At 37.9% G+C, this 21,215-nt stretch overlaps 1 protein-coding gene across 1 annotated transcript in view; it reads left to right on the top strand.

The window, feature by feature from the left end:
- kiaa0586 (KIAA0586 ortholog) overlaps positions 1-21,215 on the top strand; it is a 118,007-nt gene that overhangs the window by 72,046 nt on the left and 24,746 nt on the right. Inside the window, exons 20-32 of the mRNA XM_059521156.1 lie at positions 4,400-4,486; positions 7,148-7,326; positions 8,814-8,923; positions 10,594-10,772; positions 10,855-10,999; positions 11,097-11,295; positions 12,345-12,613; positions 13,556-13,632; positions 14,016-14,141; positions 14,580-14,754; positions 16,973-17,052; positions 17,749-17,775; positions 17,921-17,996. Coding sequence (XP_059377139.1) covers positions 4,400-4,486; positions 7,148-7,326; positions 8,814-8,923; positions 10,594-10,772; positions 10,855-10,999; positions 11,097-11,295; positions 12,345-12,613; positions 13,556-13,632; positions 14,016-14,141; positions 14,580-14,754; positions 16,973-17,052; positions 17,749-17,775; positions 17,921-17,996 — 1,729 coding nt within the window. The remainder of the gene's footprint in view (positions 1-4,399; positions 4,487-7,147; positions 7,327-8,813; positions 8,924-10,593; positions 10,773-10,854; positions 11,000-11,096; positions 11,296-12,344; positions 12,614-13,555; positions 13,633-14,015; positions 14,142-14,579; positions 14,755-16,972; positions 17,053-17,748; positions 17,776-17,920; positions 17,997-21,215) is intronic.

The following is a 21,215-nucleotide window of genomic DNA, read 5'->3' as shown; positions in this document are numbered from 1 at the left end:
TAAACATCCTCATGATGTTTTAAAAAGAATCATTATTATTATTATTAATAAAGATTAGCATTAAAATATTAAATACAGATAGCTTACAAACAGGTGCAAATGCGTATGTCTTCCCCTCAGATCCTGGTCCTGATGCAGCTCGGCAGAGGCAGCATGGCTGCGTTCAGCACTCTGTCTGTGCCCAGTTAATGCCCATGACTCATCAGACTGGCAGACCCCAGATTCTACACACACACACACACACACACACACACAAAGACACAGGCAAGGACAGACACACAAACCCAAAGATCTACAGTACGACACGCTTTGAATGATACACTTCACTCCCACCAGGCCTGAGGCCAGTCAAACACAGGGAATTAAATATGACTAAGAAGTCTCACAGTGCTTGCACTTAAAACATATATCTCTGTCCTCTGAGACTTGACTTTTCCCCTGCATTGCCGTCATGTTTTGTTCTTTGAGAAAATATTGTTATAGATTGATTATTGTTGACCTTACAGACATAAGGGAATAATTCACCAAAAAATGAGAAATCTGTCCCCACATGTCCTTCCAAACCTATAGGACTTTCTTACATCTGTGGGACACAAAATGCGAATAAGCACAGGGACTGTCAAGGACCCAAAAGGCAACATTATAAAAGTGTATTTGTGAACAGTAAAGTATTCCAAGCCCTTCGAAGTCATATGATAAGATCAGTCCATATCTATACCATTCACAAATGAATCAGACCAGTTGTGTGAAATGATTCCGTTTGTCTTGAATCCTTCCTTTTATGTTCCACAGTAGAATGAAAGTCATCCAGGTTTGGAACATAAGGAGGAGTAAATAAGGACAAATACTATACAAAGGAACTATTCCTATCATTTGCAATTCAGCTGCAAAACAACCAATTGCTCTTTTCATTTCCCGCTCTTTTGAGTGTTTGAACATGCAAGTGTGTGAGCAGAATAGTAAGTAATATTGTGTTTCTGTAGCTCACTGCAGCACATTTGGTGCAGTCTCGTTTGTTTCCGCATCTCCGATACCCACACACACACACACACACACACACACACACACACACACAACATGCAATATAATTAATAATGTCGCAAAAAAAAAAAAAAAATTACAGCAATCCCAAAATAACCCAGAACTGAGTTACTAGGAAAGTAGAGATGTCTTGTATCCTCCTGAAGGGGTTTATTTTGTGATAATGACTGACTATTAACTTACCAAACCAATGGATATGAAATATTGATTTAAATCTAAATGATTTTATTACCTGTCCTGCGCAGAAAGAGACTGTAGAGGTGAGAGCTATTAAACTAGTACAGCTACATTTCAACAACATTTCTAAGTTAGGGCTCTTTAAGATTTTTTTGTTTCTGTGAGAAGTTTCTTATGCTCACCAAGATTGTATTTATTTGATCAACAATATAGTAAAAACAGCAATATTGTGAAATATGAGTTTTTATTTTTTATCCTTTAATATAATACTCCTGTCTTCAATGTCACATGATCCTTCAGAAATCATCCTAATAAGATAATTTGCTGCTCAAGAAACGTTTCTTATTATTATCGATGTTGAAAACAGTTATGCTGCTGAATGTTTTTGTGGAATGTGTGATATATTTTTTCTCCCAGAATTCTGTTTATTAAAAAGTTCCAAAGAACAGCATTTATTTGAAATATGTATTTGTTTTGTAACAATGTCAAGTATTTTACTCTCACTATCGATGCGTCCTTGGTGAATACAAGTAGTAATTTCTACAATCAAGTATCTATTTCTTCATTCACTATCAAGGATAAAACACAATAAATAATTCTCCTCTATAAATGATGTTGGTGACAAAAGAGCTTTAAAATGGTGTATAACGCTGTCTGTCTCTTGTACTCTCATTCACATGAGCAGACCAGCTCTCTCCGTTACCATGGAGACATGGCTTAGCTGCATGAGACAAAGACCTGGAAAACTGATGCGTGATTTTCTCTCTCACACACACACACACCTCTTAAACAGTTACAGTTTGTGTTCTTGCATTAAATGAGTCAATGAATCTTTGTAAGGATGCCCTGTAAGGACACCCTTGAATCTTGTGTAAGATCAGAGGATATGACATCGGTTGATGAGACAGCGTTTTATTGTGTGTGTGTGTGATCAGCATCACGTCTGTGACCACTGCCATTTAAGGATTCCTTTAAGCTATATCAGTACATGAAGGTGTTTTTTTTAACTATAGTTCATATTCTGTCAACATTTTCTTACCCTCATGTCAATCCAAACCTGTATGGCTCTCTTTCTTCAGTGGAGCACAAAAGAAGACGTTTTGAAGAATGTTCATGCTCCTCTTTTTCATTCAAATGAAAGAAAGCCTGCGAAGATCAGTGGCTGTCAAGCTCCAAAAGAACACCATACTTGCATCATAAAAGTAATCATTATGACTTGTGCTCTATATTTATATTTAAAGTCTTCAGAGGTCACAGACTGTAATTCTTCCATCGTTCTTCAAAATGTCTCGTGGAATTACATGGGGGTGAATAAACGAATTCTTCAAAAGAAATGAATGACAGATCTCGTCTTAAGCATTGTGACATTTACATTTACATTTAATCATTTAGCAGACGCTTTTATCCAAAGCGACTTACAAATGAGAACAATAGAAGCAGTCAGGTCAACAAGAGAACAACAACAGTATACAAGTGCCATGACAAGTCTCAGTTAGTCTAGTATAGATTGCATAGGTAGGTTTTTATTTTTTATTTTTTTTTTAATAAAATTAAAAGACAAGAAAAGGAAAAGTGCTAGTGTTAGTTGGTTAAATGCAGGCGGAAAAGATGAGTCTTTAGATGTTTCTTGAAAATGAGTAAAGACTCAGCTGTACAAATTGAGATTGGGAGGTCATTCCACCAGCTGGGCACAGTCCAGGAAAAGGTCCGTGAGAGTGATTTTGAACTTCTTTGGGATGGTACCACAAGGCGTCGTTCATTTGCAGAGCGCAAACTTCTGGAGGGCACATAAGATTTAACCAATGAGTTTAGGTAAGTTGGTGCCGTGCCAGTGGTCATCTTGTAGGCAAGCATCAGTACCTTGAATTTGATGCGAGCAGCTACTGGTAGCCAGTGTAACCTGATGAGGAGAGGAGTAACGTGAGCCTTTTTTGGCTCATTGAAGACAACCCTCGATGCTGCATTCTGGATCAATTGCAGAGGCTTGACAGTACATGCAGCAAGGCCCGCCAGGAGAGCATTACAATAGTCCAGTCTGGAGAGAACAAGAGCTTGGACAAGAAGTTGGGTTGCTTGCTCTGACAGGAAGGGTCTAATCTTCCTAATGTTGTATATGGCAAACCTGCAGGGCGGGTAGTTGTAGCAATGTGGTCTGTGAAGCTTAACTGATGATCCATCACAACTCCTAGGTTTTTAGCTGTCCTCGAAGGAGTAATGGTTGATGAGCCCAGCTGTATAGAGAAGTTGTGATTAAGCAATGGGTTAGCTGGAATCACCAGGAGTTCTGTCTTCGTAAGGTTAAGCTGAAGGTGATGGTAATTCATCCAGCTAGAGATGTCACTCAGACAGGCTGAAATGCGAGCAGCTACCGTCGGGTCATCTGGTTGGAATGAGAGGTAGAGTTGGGTGTCATCAGCGTAGCAGTGATAAGAAAAGCCATGCTTCTGAATGACAGATCCTAATGATGTCATGTAGATGGAGAAGAGAAGTGGTCCAAGTACTGAGCCTTGAGGAACCCCAGTAGCAAGGTGGTGTGACTTTGAAACATCACCCCTCCAAGACACACTGAAGGATCTGTCAGAAAGGTAGGACTTAACCCACAGGAGTGCTGTTCCAGAGATGCCCATCTTTCTGAGGGTGGACAGGAGAATCTGGTGATTAACAGTGTCAAAAGCAGCAGAAAGGTCCAGTAAGATGAGTACCGAGGATTTTGAAGCTGCTCTTGCTAGTCGCAGGGCTTCAGTAACCGAGAGCAGAGCAGTCTCAGTTGAGTGGCCACTTTTGAAGCCAGATTGGTTGCTGTCCAGGAGGTGACATGAGTGAAACGGATTCTTAAAAAATGTAGATTATATTTTGGCGAGGTTCTAAGCAGACTAAATGATTTGGAGAAGTCCAGCATATTTCACCAAAGTCTGTTATTTCAATTTCGATTAAACATTCAAATCTATTACATGCTTACAGAAAGCAGATAGGGTGAATTTCAGTTTTTTTTTTATAATGACTTTAAATAAACGCTACCCTACTTTATGGTCAAGTATCATCTTTTGTTTCACCCTGTCATCATTATCCTTATTAACTCATGCACTTACAACTTTCTAATCTCCCCAGCCGTTGATGAATTTTGTAATTTCTAGACATTGTATTGCTTCCTGACCTCTGTCTCCGTATCATTGCCTCCCAGGCTGCCGAGGAACCGCATGCCGGTGAAGATCAGGAGGAAAATATCTTTCCCGGAACCAATTTCTTGTCCGTAGCCGACATCAGCCAGGTACATTCAATTAAAAGCACATTTCAACCCACACACTCACTCCAGCTCGTAACATAAAGGTCATTTCACAACCTGAGGGTATCAGCCCCGATCCACTGTTTCCTACTTCATTCCCATTTGCATTTCGACCCAGCTACAAATGCCCATTCTCCACACCTCCTCCTACACAGAAATATTGGCCATCAATGGCTCAGCACTCCAGTAATGAGATTTTCTGAGCCAAAGGGTGAAAGAGAATATCGTTTCCTGTAATTAATGAAGACCAGAGAATGGATGAGACAAGAGTTTAAAATATCATTCACGGGTTGGGGAAAAATCTAATTACAATATACACGGCTAAATTGGGCTTTCAGTGAATTCAAATGGAAGGGGTGTGGTACCATATTGCCGATAATAGTCTTTGTTCCGTTCAGGAATTCTGCTCTCATCACGGCTCGCTCAAGCATACACACAGAGACATAAGCCCCTTATATTTACCACTAACAAGAAGCACAGGACGCTCGGCATATTGGGCATTAGGCCGACTCTGCCGCTCGGTCATACAAGGGCAAGGCGTCAGTTAGCACCGAAATAGCAAAGCAGTCATTAGGCAGGAAGTGGACGCAGGCAAATCTGTGCTGTTCTCACAGGCTTTTGTGGAAGGTGCTGGGAAAAATTGTGTTTATAATGAGAATTAAAAAAATCACATGAGCTGTTCCACAGTGACCCCTTTTGGCCTGAGAGGGAACGTCATCCACAGATGAAGCTCAGTTTTGGTGAACAGAGGCTTGCGTAGGAAGGAATTAATTTTGCATCAGTGAACTGAGAGAGTAAGTTGTTCTTAGATGTTTGGCATTAGAATTTGAGTGGTTGGATTTTAAGAGGTTTGCCTCATGTTTGCTCGATGCAAGCATATATATTATGTGCATTTATGCTTTTTGTTCGTTCAATACTTTAGCAAATTGGAGGATCTATGTCAGTGGTTTACATTCTTTTTGACCAATGAATATTGTCCAAAACAGTCCAACTTATATTAATTTCTGATGGTGTTTTTTGTTTGTTTGTTTTTTACCCAAACTAGTAATAAATCAAAATAATAAAATATAATAATTTCTAGTAGTGGCAATATATAAATTACTTTAAATATAAATAATTAAAAGTAAAGTAATTATAGAATTTACTGAATGAATACTGAATGTTTTCCATGGTTCACAATCTTTATAAGTAATGAATTGTTTGCAAATTCTAAATAAAATGGTTTAGAGCTTGACATAAATAGACATTATTTATATTCAGTGTATTTACGTTACTTTTTATGATTTTATTAATTTGCTTTCCATGTCTAAAAATCACACTTTTTTAATTTATCCTGTATCTAGGTTTTCCAAGGCCATGGGAACTAAAATGACAAGTATTGGGGGAACAAATTAAAATATCATTTTCTTAAATTGTCATTTTGATGATCTGTTTTAGCTTATTTATAGCTGGTTTTGTCTTATTTAGTCCTCTTGCAGCCCGCTGGTTGAGAACCCTGCTCTATGTGCATCCCTTATTATCAAATGCTCACAATTTAAAGTTAGAGATTTGAACGAATCCATATAGTAGCACAAAGTATTGAACCTTGTCTTGCACCATGTGTGCTATGTATAATTCATCTTGTTAAAGGGATTTTGACCTAGTGGATGACAAGAAGTGAGAAAAAGTTCCAATGAATTGCATTGAAGGATGGAAAAGAGCAATATCTAGAGGCAAGAAAGCTTTTCATGAGCAAACATTACTCATATGTTCTTCAGATTATGTAAAAATCTAGTGTCTTCTGTCTGTTGGCAGTAGTAGTGTGACTATATAAAGTCCTTCTAACTCTTTTTATTTTGACTCTCTAATTGTTCTAACTGGCAATTAAGATTGGAGTTATGAGTCCAGAAATAAAAACATTTTCCAAACAATGAGAGCAATAAAAATCCAAGCGCGTTGCACAGCAGTTGCATATAATTAAGCAGTTTTTCGAGGACTGGCATGTATTCAGCCCACTTGTAGTTTTCCCAGCGACCACATAAAGGCCACAGCTACTTAAGTCCAGACCCCGGTGAACAAGCTTGCTCACTCTCTCTATCTTTCTTGGACTGCAGGCACGGATCCTTGCCAGCTCCTAAAATGTCATTCCTCTAAGTCTCCAGTGCCTCAGCTTTGGCTCGGTCAGTTCTGATGGAGCCATAAACTTCAAACGGGCTCAGCGCCCGGCTGGCAGAATTCATTTCTCTCTCCTTTCCTCTGGCGGCCGGCCACTGGAAATGAGCTAATCGCTCCTTACACAGACCTCCCTGAGTCTGGGCCAAAGGAATCTGAACATTATCCAAACCAATGACCGAAATGTTGAAAGCTGGCTCGCGGATCCAGCGATGGAATTATACAAGACAAACGTCCCCCTTTCTCTCCAGCCTCCCTTTCCGTTAAGACTGTAATGACCGCTGTGAAATTGCACACAGACTAACATATGTTAGCCATTACAGCACAGTACACGGTGTGTACTTTTATTTGCCGTCATTTGCCTTGAAAATTCAATGTCTGATCCAGTAAGCTATGTGTAACAGATTGTCAATAAGTCTCGTAGAAAGCCATTGTTGGAGTATGTATCATAAAACTGCTGACACTCCAGTTTTCTCAATGCTGTGTTAAATTCAGGAAACATACGGCGGACTTCCAGACTCTCCTATAGAGCTCACCGGGCTGCCATCTCCTCCAGCTGCTCTGTATCACGGCCCGGCCTTTCCTCCACAGCCTTCCCAGTCCACGCCTCTGACTGAGCCCATCCTGAGCACCATCCAGCAGAGAGAAACTCTGGAGAACAGGCTGTTGGATTGGTGAGACTCCACGATCTCTGCAAATATCATCTGCTGCGCAGTTATTATGACCACAGATATGTCATGGTTTACACAGAAATATTAGGCAGCAGAACTGTTTTCAAAATTAATGATAATAAGAAATGTTTCCCAAGCCCCAAATCAGCACATTAGAATAATTTCTAAAAGATCATGTGACTCTGAAGACTGGAGTATTATTAAAATATTAAAACAGAAAACAGTTATATTATATTGTAATAAATTTTACAACTCAGCTTTGCTGAGAATGAGACTTCTTTCAAAAACATTTTTAAAAATCTCAGTGGTAGTGCCAATACAAAGAACAAAACTATATATATATATATATATATACACAAACAAACACACATACACATTGATTGATAAAGTTATTTATATATTTATTATGCAATCCTCAAGCTTATGCAGTAGAGCATGGTGCTAGCAACACAAAGGTCTTTGGTTCGATTCAAAAGGAATGCAAGAATTGATAACGTACATATCTTGTATCATGAAATTCTGGTTAGGAAGCGTCTTCCAACTGCATAAATGCAAATGAATATATATATATGTGTATGTATGTATGTATATATATATATATATATATATATATATCAAATAAAAACTGGTAGTCAAATAAACGCCGGGCCTCTTATTCTTATAGTGGCCGGGGGCGTGGTCAACATGGACAAATAAAGGCCGGTCTTAAATAAAGGCCGGGGGAAAATTTGTGTAGCAGAGCCAGATAAGGAACGTACACGCCCACTGCCGGAGCGTTTCTTGTTCTCGAGTCAAGAACCGGTTGCATCGGTTTTCGGATCATCAGTACACTGAACCGAGCACTGTTTCTGTCGGACGCTTCCGGTTTGAGAACCGTGGAGCTGATGATACTGCGCATGCGTTATTCAGCGTGAAGCAGACTGACACACAGAGCGTCTGAACCAAACTGATTCTTTTGGTGATTGATTCTGAACTGATTCTGTGCTAATGTTATGATCTCTGTCCACTGGAACGCCATCGCTTTTAATTTAAAACGGGTTATTTAAAACAATTACTTATCAAACAGATGGAATTAGAAATAAAGGCCTGCCTCTAATAAAAGGCTGCTTCAAATAAAAGCCTGTTACCTTCAGCAGTTCAGGTAAATAAAGGCGCCCCGGCTTTTATTTGAGGAATTACGGTATATATATATATATATATATATATACAGTAAATACAGTAAATAAGACAAAAGGCCCTGTTCAGTGAGTTTGATACACTTTACTCCAGTTTGATCTTTGAAATGCAAGTTTTGTACATCACTTTGGATAAAGCTACAAATCTACTTAGTGACCGTTTCTTTACTCACTGAATGTTCAGGCCAACTTTGAGTTTCATTTATTGTTGTATAAGTTAAAGTGGTTAATGGCTGGATTGCTAATGACATTGCTAATGTTATCATCATCATAGCATAATGCCACTATAGCACTGTGTTGTCATCTCTCTCATAGGGTGGAGCAACAGCTGATGGCCAGAGTGATCACTGGAATGTTCCCTCAGCCCGTCCAGACCGATCCAGCCATCCAATCAGAGCCAGAGAATAGTGTGACATCAGACATAGGTGAGAATGTGTTATTTGTAATGTTTATGATTGTGACTTAAGGTTTTATTTTACATTTCGAAAGCTCCCAGTTTAATAGCAATGAAGTTTGTCTGTCTGTTGTTCAACCATCATTCATCTTCACCAATTTACCAATGTGTCTGGTCAAATCAACAACACAATCAATAGCGCATGACATAAACCAGCAAGAATGGCGAGCTGCACCATGTTCCAGTCTATAAGCTCATAATTTTGATTCATAGCGTCTACGAATGCAAGCAGCACATTTGTCAAGCGTGTCAGCACGCAGCAAGATTGTATTTCCTCATTAAAATGCGATTGCTTGTGCTCAGCCCCTCTACTCCTCCTCCGCTCCATCCTTCCATCTCTGTCGCGTCACTTCTGTTCAGTCGGCACGGAGGTCCTGCCTCATTAATTCTCACTTTTGTTTAATAGAAAGATCAATGATGTATCAAATTTGCAGAGGAGGCTCGCGGCAAACTGTAGTCAGCATATTCCCAGACTGACTGGACTCTTCCTCCTGTAGAGGAACTGTATATGTGTTTGACACAGACAAAAGGAAATGAGGGCCCTGCCAAGAATGTCAGTTCTCTATATTAGCTTTTTAATAGCACCGGCCCAAAATGCTTACGGGTGCAAGATTTCAAAATAGGCTGGATGAGAGGTAAAGCGAGTCTCAAATTGGTTATTTGAAATTACTTTGCTGGCAAACTCAACTTGCCAGAAGGGCTTCATGGGAAATTTCTGAATGTTGTGGGAATGCCAGATTTGCAGATATTAAGTGTAGGCATTGTTATTATTTGGATTCACATTAGGAATTGTTTTGCTTTTATGACATTGACATTGCTGAAAGTGCTAAAAGGTCAGACCCGTGGCCTAGTGTTTTCAGATCCTATCCCATTGCCCATAACACATTGCACTTCTTTTAAACCTGTCTACTGTCTTTATCAATCAAAATGTGGAAAAATGTATTATTTAGTCAGCATTTAGAACCATAAAGTTATGTGTTAGAAAATCATATTAGCTCAATACTCCTCCATGAGCCCTGTCAGTGGATAAGTAGTAAAAATATGAATTTTAATAAAATGATAAAATAAATTTCTGCTTTTGCATTTTTATTTTAGTAAATATTGTGTAAAATAAGCTTTTTTTCAATGTTAGCCCTTTGCTAAGCTCCACCCCCTTTGCTTACCATGCGGGAAAAAATCTGATAGAAAATATCTAAATTGGAATGGGTAATATTCCTGAGTTGGAATGAATTATAGATTCTGAAAAAGTATTTTTATCTTATTTTTTATTGAAGGAATTTGTTAAATTATGCAATAACATGATAGAAGACTATGAATCAGAGTTGATGCAAATATTTTCAGTCAACTTTTTTCAGTCTCATGTGAATTATTTCAAAAATGTGTTTATATTTTTACAATAACTGCACTGTTGCTAGGATTGGTCAGTAACGTTATTAAGGTAGAGCTTACTGTAGGAAAGAGTGGATTCTGTTTGTGTCTTTTTTTTTGTCATTAAATTGCATCATTCATCCTGTCCTTAAGATATCAGCATTGAAAAACCGTCTTTCCACTGCTATCTATAGTATTTTAACTGTAGCCTTGTTAACAAAAATACCAATGTACAGCAGATGATCCTCCGCTCTGTGTGTGTTTGTGTGGCAGTGGAGGCCGCGGGTGGTGGTGGTCTTCAGTTGTTTGTGGACACAGGGGTACCAGTGGACTCTGAGCTCATAAGACAGTGTGTAAATGAAGTGCTGGCTGAAACCATTGCAGGAATGCTGGGACAGAGAGAGACACAGAGTGAACCCGCTGCCCCTGTCCAAACACAGGACGCTCAGGAGGTACTGGCATCCAAACACACTATCAGTCATCCAGGATGACCTTTAATACCATAAATTTGGTAATATTGTGGTAATATTGCAGAAGGTGACTGAGGTACCAACACCGGCACCCACTCCTGAGCCCATTTCCAAAGACCCGCCATCTCCTGTCAGAACCCCAGATCTCTCTGAGCAGCTTTCTACAACTCTGTCTCCCAAAGAAAACCATAAGAAATCTGCTTCGCCAGGTCTGACAGTGATTTTATGAACATACCAAATTACTCCCCATCTATCTGTAAAAGTTTAAGCACAGTTGTTCACTCATCAGTTCTGCCTTTGTCTCAGGTCCGGATAGAATTCCTGTGGGAACACCGACTACTACACCAATCCCATCTCCCACCAGGGTGGCCACACCCTCTCCTCCTCCAGCCAATCAGAGCCCAGATTCAGCCAGCCTCCAGAATCACCCATGGGGACGAACAGAGCTCCCCCTGGAGGAGGAACAACCACACAGCGAGAGGCAGGAACAGCCATCAGCACCAGTGTATGTCTAAATATTATTGCTTAATTCTCCTTGATTCACGTTAGTCTTGCAGGAAATATTCAGTCAAGGGAAAAAAACATGCACTAATGTTCATTTTATTTGTGTAGAAGAGCAAAGGCTGGTATTAAAAGCTATGGTTCAAACATTGGTGGAATTGTGTTTTAGGTGTCAGTAGAGAAACCGTTTCTACTGTTTCATTGTAGAATTTTGTGAGGCTTCACTGAGGATGTGCTATATAGACCCGCAGTGCCACCTGCTGTTAACAACAGGAAATGTATGACTGATTCTAGAAACATGGAACAAAATATGTCCCATTTTAAAAATGACATACGGTAATTCCATTTTTAAAAGTATGATATGATCACTAAAAATACAAAGGTGGCATTTTAATTTTTATCATTATTTTATTACAATTATTTAACATCATCACTCACTACCATTTCTTCTGCCTTCAGACAATTCGTAATGCTTCATATAGAATAAAATACAGACTGAACCTAAGGAAAGCAAAAACATAATTACATTTTATTTTTTAAAAACATTTTACTTTCATAATCTGACAGAAAAAATGTTTAATTTATTAAATATGGGATAAAAGCTGTGTCCCTACTTTTTATAGCTGAATTAAAACATTTAAAAAATCTAAATTTCACAGGTAGTCTCCATCCTTCGGGTCAAATTTCCATATTTCACCTGCTTTGGGTTCAGCAAGATCACACAGACTCATTCATTCTTTCATTCATTCAATCTTTCTGATTTATTTTATTATGACAGTTTAATAGGTCTAGCATAACATTAGTTTAAAAACCACCTGTCATCTCAATTAACTAAATTTGTTAATATTTTAATAAATATTTATCAATATTTTTGTGACTCCTCTTGAGCAGGTTTAATTTAGTGTTTCATTTTTAGATTTTTCTCTGACCTTAGGAATAAAAGTTGCTGCTATAGCACCTTTACCACTTTTACATGTAAATGGCAGTGTAGACATGGAGGAATCTGTGCTCAGCGTTTCACTCACTAACACCCTCCATCTCTCTCACACACAGTGTCATGTCAGTAGCCCAAGAGGAAGAATCAGTCATCCATCCATCTTCACCTCTCCCCTCAAAACCCACGATTCCCCCACCTCCTCTTCCTCCTGTGAGCCAGGAACCTCCTCCTGCCGCCACCCCTGAATCCTCCTCCTCCTCCTCTTCCTCCTCAGAGGAGAGCAGCTCTAGTTCCAGTGTGACTGTCACTGGGACGGAGACGGCAGCCAGACACATCTCAGAGGGAGAGCTACTGCTCACTCACGGCCGGATGGCAGCAGTCAGAGGTACACGATCGGTCCAGCTAGACTGATCAAAAACCACACTGCCTGCCGAAGCTGTCTTCTAAGGACAAAATGGACTTTTATAGATAAATGAGCATCTCACACACCCACAAATAGAGCAGAGATGTATTGTAATACAGTATTGAACAGTATATAAGATTTTTCTCTTATACTCACCTGCACTAAATTTTTTTTTTCAAATCAAAAATACAGTAAAAAGTAATGTTGTGAAATATTAACACAGTTTTAAAAGTAAATAAATAAAAATCAAAGCTGATGTTTCAGCAGCCATCACTTCAGTGTTCATTGCTTTCAGAAATGCTGATTTGGTGCTTAATTGAATTATTATTGGTGCTCAGTTATTAAGAAAGGTTCGTATTATTATCAATTTTGAAAACAAATTTGGTGCTTTATGTTTTTGTGGAAAATATGATACTTTTGAATGATTATCTGCAGTTCAAAGGAATAGCAAAATAAATCTTTTGTATCATTATAAACTTTTGATCAGTTGGTTGCTTCATTGTTGAAGCTTTTTAAAAAACTTTCTTTGTTTTGAATGAAATACAATTTTGAGAGATGTTTCTTGAGCACAAATTAAAATGATTTCTGAAGGATCATGTGAAACTGAAGACTGAATTCAGCTTTGCCATCACAGGAATAAATTACATTTAAAAATATATTCAAATAGAAAGCAGTTGTTTTAAGTAATATTCCGCAATATTACTATTTTTACTGTATTTTTAATCAAATAATTGCAGCTTTGGTGAGTAAAAGAGACTTCTTTCAAAAACATGAGAAATCTTTTATTCCAAACTTTAATCATATATATTTGTTCATTTTTGCCTTTAATACTCTGTAGTATGCCTTTGATGCCAAAATGTTGTTGAGTTATAAGCTTTCTTCTATGCATTTTGTTTTTGAAAAAAATTTTGTTTTCTTCCCAAGTTCTGGAAGAGGAAGGAGTCATTCTGCCTAATTTGATGACCAGCCTGAATGGTTCTCTACACGGAGTCCAAGATATGGTGAGTCTTAGCCACAGACCAAAAAACTTGAGTGTTTCTTTGCCATTTATTAAACCAAATGGAATGAAATAATAAGACAATTTCAGCTTTGGGTTTGAGCTCTTAGCCAAAGGTTAGAGGTTCAGTCCCAAATGAGAACTGGGTAGACAGCCAGTAACACAGTTATCGCTGATATAACTATAATCTGTCATAATTACCAGTATTTCTAAAATCTAAAATCAGTATTTCTATTTCATTTTGGATAGTGGAAGTATGGGGGAAAAAAACCATACAGTAATAGAATTCATTATAATTGTTTAATAACGCATTGTTAATAAAATAACACCACACATATTTTCCAGTTATATATACATCAAATCAAATCCACTGTTTTTTTTTGTCAGGACTATGATCTGCCCAGTGAAGGTCAGGTGATCAGAGCCTCACACATTCCTGCTCATCATGATCCCATCCTGTCTCTGTTGGCCAGAATGGAACGTGGCCCTGTCAGCCAATTACAGCAGCCAGAGGTATCATGTGACTTGACTGAAGCTTTCACATTCACCAATGATGACCAAATCAGAAACAAATAATATTATTCTAAAACTGAATAAATAAATAAATAAATAAAAAATAAAAAAAATATATATATATAAACATAAATGTTATTAATATAACAATTATGTAAAATATTGACTTTTTCCTGCCCATCACTTACTCTTAGAGCTGTAAACGTAGGACAAAACATAAAATATTGCTGAATATTTGATAAAATAAGTGTCAATTGTTTTTTTTATTGTTTATTGTTGTTGTTTATTATTAAATTTGTTTATAATTTTTCTCTGAACATTTCTGCAAACACTAGCTTATGTCTTATTGATGTATTGCCAGTTCTGCTCTTATCCAGTAGATGGTGCTAGAAGATGTTAAAAAACGACATATGCTCTTAATTCATCTCTCTTTCTCAGAAATGGTGGGAGGAGGAGAGCAGTGGAGAGGTCAGTGAGGGTCAGAGGCCGCTTCTGACAGCCACAGCGGAGATTGTGCTGACTGGACACTCACTCATGGATCAGCAGAGATACACTGACATCTCACCCCACGCCACTCTCACATCACCCGGACAAGTGCCTGCCGACCACACGGGTATAAAACATCCCCTACACAAACACAGCCTGCACTTTTACCATAGTAAATAAATAAATAAACCTTGACTCAGATTTGATTTACCTTTTTTATGTCTCTTGCCTTAAGCAATAACAGTTAAGCCAGTGTGACATGTAAAAGGTCTCTATGTGTGACACATGAACTGTAAACATATAAACGTCATTTCACTTTTTTATGTTGTTGTTCTTGTCGCCATTAATCTCTCGTTTTGCCCATCAACTCCTGCAGCCATTTGGGTGGCCATGTCCCCTTCCTGTATATCTTTGGCGGCGTTACTGGCCCTCTTTGGGGCGTCTCTAATGGGGCATATCTCACACTACCCGTGTTATATGGACACAGGGAATTAAGCTGTTTGTGCTTCTGATTCTGTGTGAAAGAGCAAACTGAGGCTGACAGGGAAGCCAGGCGGTCTGGATACTTCATCAGAATTCAGGCTCAGGGAAGCAGGCGGAAATGAAGCCCACTCCCACTCTGAGCATCCTCTTACACAGCCTGTGAACGCCGTCCAAACACAACCGCAAAGACCCTGCACGCTCCCAGCTAATGTTTATTCGATTATTCCCTGCTCAATGTGCGTTCTTCTGCTGAAGCGGTGGATAAAAGTAGAAATTGACTAATAATGATTTTAATTTAATGCTGGAAACTTAGATGCAGAACTGATTTGTAGTTTTTGGTCCTTTTATTTGTGCATTTTAATACTATACTAAACAAGTAACTGAAAATAACCATTAAATCTATCAATAATAAACTATCTGCATTATTATTAGTAGTAGTAGTAGTAGTAGTAACAGTAGTCATTTATTATTTATGGAATTTAATGGTTATTTATTAGTTGGTCGGTTCTGCTTATTATAAGTTTATTATTTAATTAATTTATTGGTTATTTAGTTATTTAGTATTGCATTAAAAAGCAAAAATAAAATAGAGCAAAATGCAAATTAATCCTGCATTAATAATAATAAAATAATAATTTATTATTATTATTATTATTAGGGAATATCAAATCATGTTCTTAACTTTCTGTACTCATTAATATGAATTTTATAGAATCATAATAATAATTATTATTATTATTGTCATAACCATCATTATAAATATCAATAAATAACAAAATATACATAAAATGTATTATTTGTTATAAATTAATATTAATACTAAATATTTATTGTTGTATTTAATATTTATAATTTTAATTTAATAATTATTAAATCATATTTATGGTACGTTTGTGGTTATTTAAAACTAAAAAAAATTATATTTGTTTTGGGATATTTAACTGTTTAGATTAAAATGCGGTTAATTTGTCAAAGGTTGAGTTCACCAGAAAATTGGTCAAGTTCTGATTGGGGGGGGGGGGGGGTTATTTTAATAAACAAAAAAGTCTGTATTAGGCTTTTTTTGGAGTAAATATTAGTTTCATATCATGTTCAGGCTTGAAACTCTGAATTTAAGTTATTGAGTAAAACCCGTGTTGGGATTATTTGGAGTCAATGTTAGTTTCGTGTCATGTTTCAAAGTGAAACGTCACCCAAAACCTCACACTATAAAGAAACTAATGTAAGTCAATAAAAGTTATTAAGCAGAGATGTGTTAGAAAACACCAGTCTGCGTTTTAAACGTTTGCTCTTAATAGTGTACTTAGACTGTCTGCTGTCCAAAAGTGTGTGGACAGAATATGTAAGCTATGAGTCCCAGGCAGAAGGCCTGTGTAGAATCCAAACCTCTTCCTGTGTTGGCCTAAACCAATATTTACTCAAAGCCAAGATCGCTCTGCTCTCAGTAAAAAGAGCCTCAGTGTTGCTTAGAGACTAGTTCTGCCAAAGAAAAAACACACACCTCAGCAGCACAGACAAGAGTTCATCCTTGACGGAGCCAGAATTTAATGCTATTTTGCTTCCCTCTCCACTGCAATAGAGTTCCCATAACAGAGACAAATCAAAGCTGCTCGAAACATCACGCTCAACCTTCCCAGAGTGTTGTTAAATGTGTAAACATGTTACAGGCTATCAGACTGCAAGTATACTTCACAAGACTGTGTTGCTGTATATATGCATAGTTTATTGATAAGAGTTATGAGCAGTATGGTATTTTTATTGAGTTTGTTGTTCTTGGGCGTTGAGCACACTGAGTATTTGCAAATCATACTGCACTTTGCATGCAGTCTGAGATATTCATGTGTTGGATCCATGATAACCAGGTGCTGTGGTTGAAGACACTGGGCTGTCAGTGAACCTCAGGTCATCAGAGGAACAGAAGGAAGCTGAGGTTTATCATCATGTGACGACTGTCTCCTCCTCTCAGCTGCAGGAAACTCAAAATCAGGCAAGTGCGACACTCCTATCTGACCTAAACAGAGCCCGGTGACAGTGACAGAATTCTACTGAACTGTTTGTCAAAAATTTGTTTCAAAAACATTTCAAATTAAGAATGTACTCTGAAAATTAACATTAAACAAGTGTGTATGTTTAAGATTATATCCTGTTAATATATGTACTGCTTCTGTCCAGTCACTGGTTCCACCCCTCAAATCTGATTTGCTGAGAAACATTCCAGAATGTTTATATAACAGTACAGGGACTTTTAACTTCTAGAAAGATTGAGACCCAGTAGTGCTTTTCTGTGATTGCTTAAAGGGATAGTTCACCCAAAAATGAAAATATTGTATAATTTAATCATTCATCAGTCAGCAGGGACCAGCAACTGTTTAGTTACCAACATTTTTCAAAATATCTTTTTTTGTGTACAACAAAAGAAAGAAACTCATACAGTTTTGTAACAACTTAAGTGTGAGTAAATAAGAAACTATCCCTTTAAAAAACATATCGTAAAGTGGTATGTGAGTGCTGGTTATCTCTTTAGTATTTAATGATATCTGCTCAGGCGTGACCTCTGTCCCTACTTCTCTCTTAATTACAAAAACAAAGCGGTCTCTTAAGTGGTGTGTGGAAACTCTTGAGACCCTTATTAACCCAGGATTCTCGGTCTGTAGGTCGCCCATATGTGGGGATTTACCCCCCTGAATGAGGGAGATTAAAACAATGCTTTTCCCCTCTGTTCCTGTATAATCCCTCTGCATACAGTGTCCACCCGACGCCCCTCTCCTCCGCTATTGTGCTTGTCTCATCTCCTCATTTTTTTTGTGTAGAGCTCCCAGGCGGCACAGGCGATCCACAGACCTGCACCAATCCTGGTGAGGCAGTACCAAGACAGAGAAGATCCAGGTACAAATACATGTACACACACAGTCCCTAATGTTTACAGTCATAAGTGGTCTAAAAAATATCTGTTTTCTCCTAAATGTTGCATAATTAAAATGAAGAAGATATATGCATATGCTCTTTTGGGAAAACGAATGAAAATATTAATGACTCATCTTGCACTACATAGACTTTTATCCAATCAGATGCTTTCTAAAATTAGAATATTCCTCCTCCAGTGTCACCTGACTTGACTAGTAAGTGGCTAATCATGTTTTATGGCTCTGATGTAACTGAAATAAAAAAAGAACTCAAGATGTCCCACCCAAACAGGAAATACATAAACACTAAAGGAAAAAGACCACTGCAGCTAGTCAAACAGATTCCAGGGGTCTCTAAACACATGCTGCCTATTAAACTCTATTGTTTCAATAAAATTTCCTTTTTTGGTTTTGTGACCAATTTTACAATGGACTGCTTTTGAATAATGTTTCCAGTTGAATAGTTCAGTGGGTTTTATTTTCACTATAATAACCCAAACAAAATATTCAATGGGTAAAACATTGAGCCCAACCATAAGTCTCCATATATGATTGGCTTTAATGTAAAGGAGTCTGAAATTTTTGTCCGAAATTTTCGCATGTTGAAAAATAAATACAACCTCACGTTGTGTCAATCATGTTTACACACTGCCTCTGAAACTTTCGTCTGTCATAAAAAAATTCTGATCAGTTTAGATTTTCTATGTTTTCACATCCGTAGCATGCATTTTGATAGGAAAGGATGGTGAATAAAAATACAAAATTTAAAAACGGTGTGCAAAGTGCTTTATGATACTTTTTTAACCTTTTTTTCCAATCCAAGTTCAAATTTTATGCTTTAATTTTAATCACGTTTTTTGCTTGACGTATCATTCCTTTCTTTATCACAAAGCGTTCAGGACGAGTACAGCTCAGGCCTGCTTTAGTAAAATCGTGCAGTTTGCTTTGCAGCCTCTAGATGGCAGGGTACCTATAGGGCAACACTGTCTGCATTGTTCTTTGTCTTGGTCAGAGCATTATTGTCCATTTTTGTCTGAGCTGTGTGTCCTCATGTCTGGGCGTCAGGGGTCCAGAGATGCTGGAGTCAGCTTTATAAACTTCAGTAAGGTGTGAAGGGGCTCAACAGAAGACACATGTCTTTGTGACAGCAGCCGCTGAGATGGCATACTGTATGCATCATTCAGTTTGAAGGTTGGGCTGAACCTGCAGGACAAGCTTGGATAAATACCTGCCTCCCATAAGGACAGGCTGAGTATTTGCATGCATGCAGAAATACATACATTTGTGCAAAATAAACTGTCATAGTTATGATGCCACAACCATAAACACGTTAACATGTAACCTTGGGCAGGAGTTGAGTGTCTGTTGGTCATTAGAGTGCTGTATGTGTGCAGATGCAGGACAGAGCTGCAGATTAGACATAATGAAATCTGTGCTGAGAACGTCTTTTCTCTCCCCAATGCTTTTTATTAAGTCTTACATAAGAGAACATTGTGAACTCCAGTGCACGTCCTGAACTGTTTACCCCAATTTGCTGACAAAAAACACCTCTATCTCTACAGTTGCCAATATTCCCTCTTTCGTAAATTGTTGCTCTTGTTTCCCTGAGGTGAAATTGTATTACATTTTCTCTTGCAAAGCATACAGTTTAGACTATGAAATTATCTCTTATCTCTTTCTACAGTACTGATCATTCTATCTATCTACAGTTGAAATCAAAAGTCTACATACAGAATCTGCAAAATGTGCATTATTTCACCAAAATAAGATACATCATACAAAATTCATCTTATTGGTTTAGTACTGACCTGAATAAGATATTTCACATAAAATATGTTTGCATATAGTCCACAAGAGAAAATAATAGCTGAATTTATAAAAATGACCCCGTTCAAAAGTTCACATATTCTTGATTCTTAATACAGTGTTGTTACCACAGCTGTGTTTCTTTGTTTAGTGATAGTTGTTCATGAGTCCCTTGTTTGTCCTGAATGGTTAAACGGCCCACTGTTCTCCAGAAAAATCCTTCAGGTCCCATAAAATCTTTGGTTTTCCAGCATTTTTGTGTATTTAAACCCTTTCCAGCACTGACTGTATGATTCTGAGATCCATCTTTTCACATTGAGGACAACTGAGGGACTCGTATGCAACTAATCCAGAACATCAAACGCTCACTGATGCTCCAGAAGAAAAAACCATGCATTAAGAGCCAGGGGGTGAAAACTATTAGAATTTGAAGATCAGGGGTATATTTAACTTATTTTGTCTTTGACTTCTGGGAAACATGTAAATATCTTCTGTAGGTCAGTACCCCCACCCTAACCCCCCAGCTTTTAATACATTGCTTTTTCTTTTATCTTTCTGTCAATCTCAAATTTGAACGCTAAGTACTTAAGTACTAAGTAAGGTTTTTATTTGCATTTTTTTTGCATTTCTTTTTTTGCATTTTTTTTTTTCATTTTATAGTATAATAGACAGGAACTAAGTGGGAAAGAGAGAAGAGGGGTAGGATCGAGAAAGGTCTGCAAGCTGGGACTCGAACTCGGGACGCCTGAAGAGCAACAACGCTATATGTCGGTGTGCTGCCCACGAGGCTATGGCACCGACAAACTTTTCATGTTTATGTTTACGTTTTGACCAATTTTCCTTCTAGTTCTAATTATAATGAACAAAAATTCCTTTTATAATCACTTGTGCATGTGAACAATAAGCCCTAATACTGAGTGACACTAAAGTAAACCTTTAAAAGGGGCCTTTTCCTTTTCTTTGACTTCTGTGTTCTGCATCCGTCGTTCTTTCCTCTCCCATTTCTCTCCATCCTTTTTTAATTTTTCAATTCTGTTCCCTCACATCTATTAGTTCTAATTTTCTGCTGTGTCCTCATATGTATTTGACATATAGTTTATCCAGACGTACTCTTTCAGTGCCACCTGTCGCGTGTGATTAGTGTGTGATGAGAGCCAGTGTGTGCTGATGGGTGAATGGACGTGATTAGTGTTTAAACGTCAGCTCGTTCTGTGTCATTACATTTGCTCTGAGGATTTTCCTTTTTCTCTCTCGGTGTGTAATTTGACGCACCAGTGAAACAGCAGAAAACCGGAGGTGCACCTGTGTTTGAGTGCCTGCAGTTAGTTTGCAAATTGCCTGGACATTACGTACGTCCACATGTGCATGAATGCATCTGTTTGAGAGCACTTGTTTG

The sequence above is a fragment of the Carassius carassius genome, chromosome 32 (genome assembly GCF_963082965.1).
Source record: "Carassius carassius chromosome 32, fCarCar2.1, whole genome shotgun sequence".
NCBI classification, from domain to species: Eukaryota; Metazoa; Chordata; class Actinopteri; order Cypriniformes; family Cyprinidae; genus Carassius; species Carassius carassius.
Note: the sequence above shows the minus strand (reverse complement) of the source record. Positions and strands in the feature narration are given on the sequence as shown.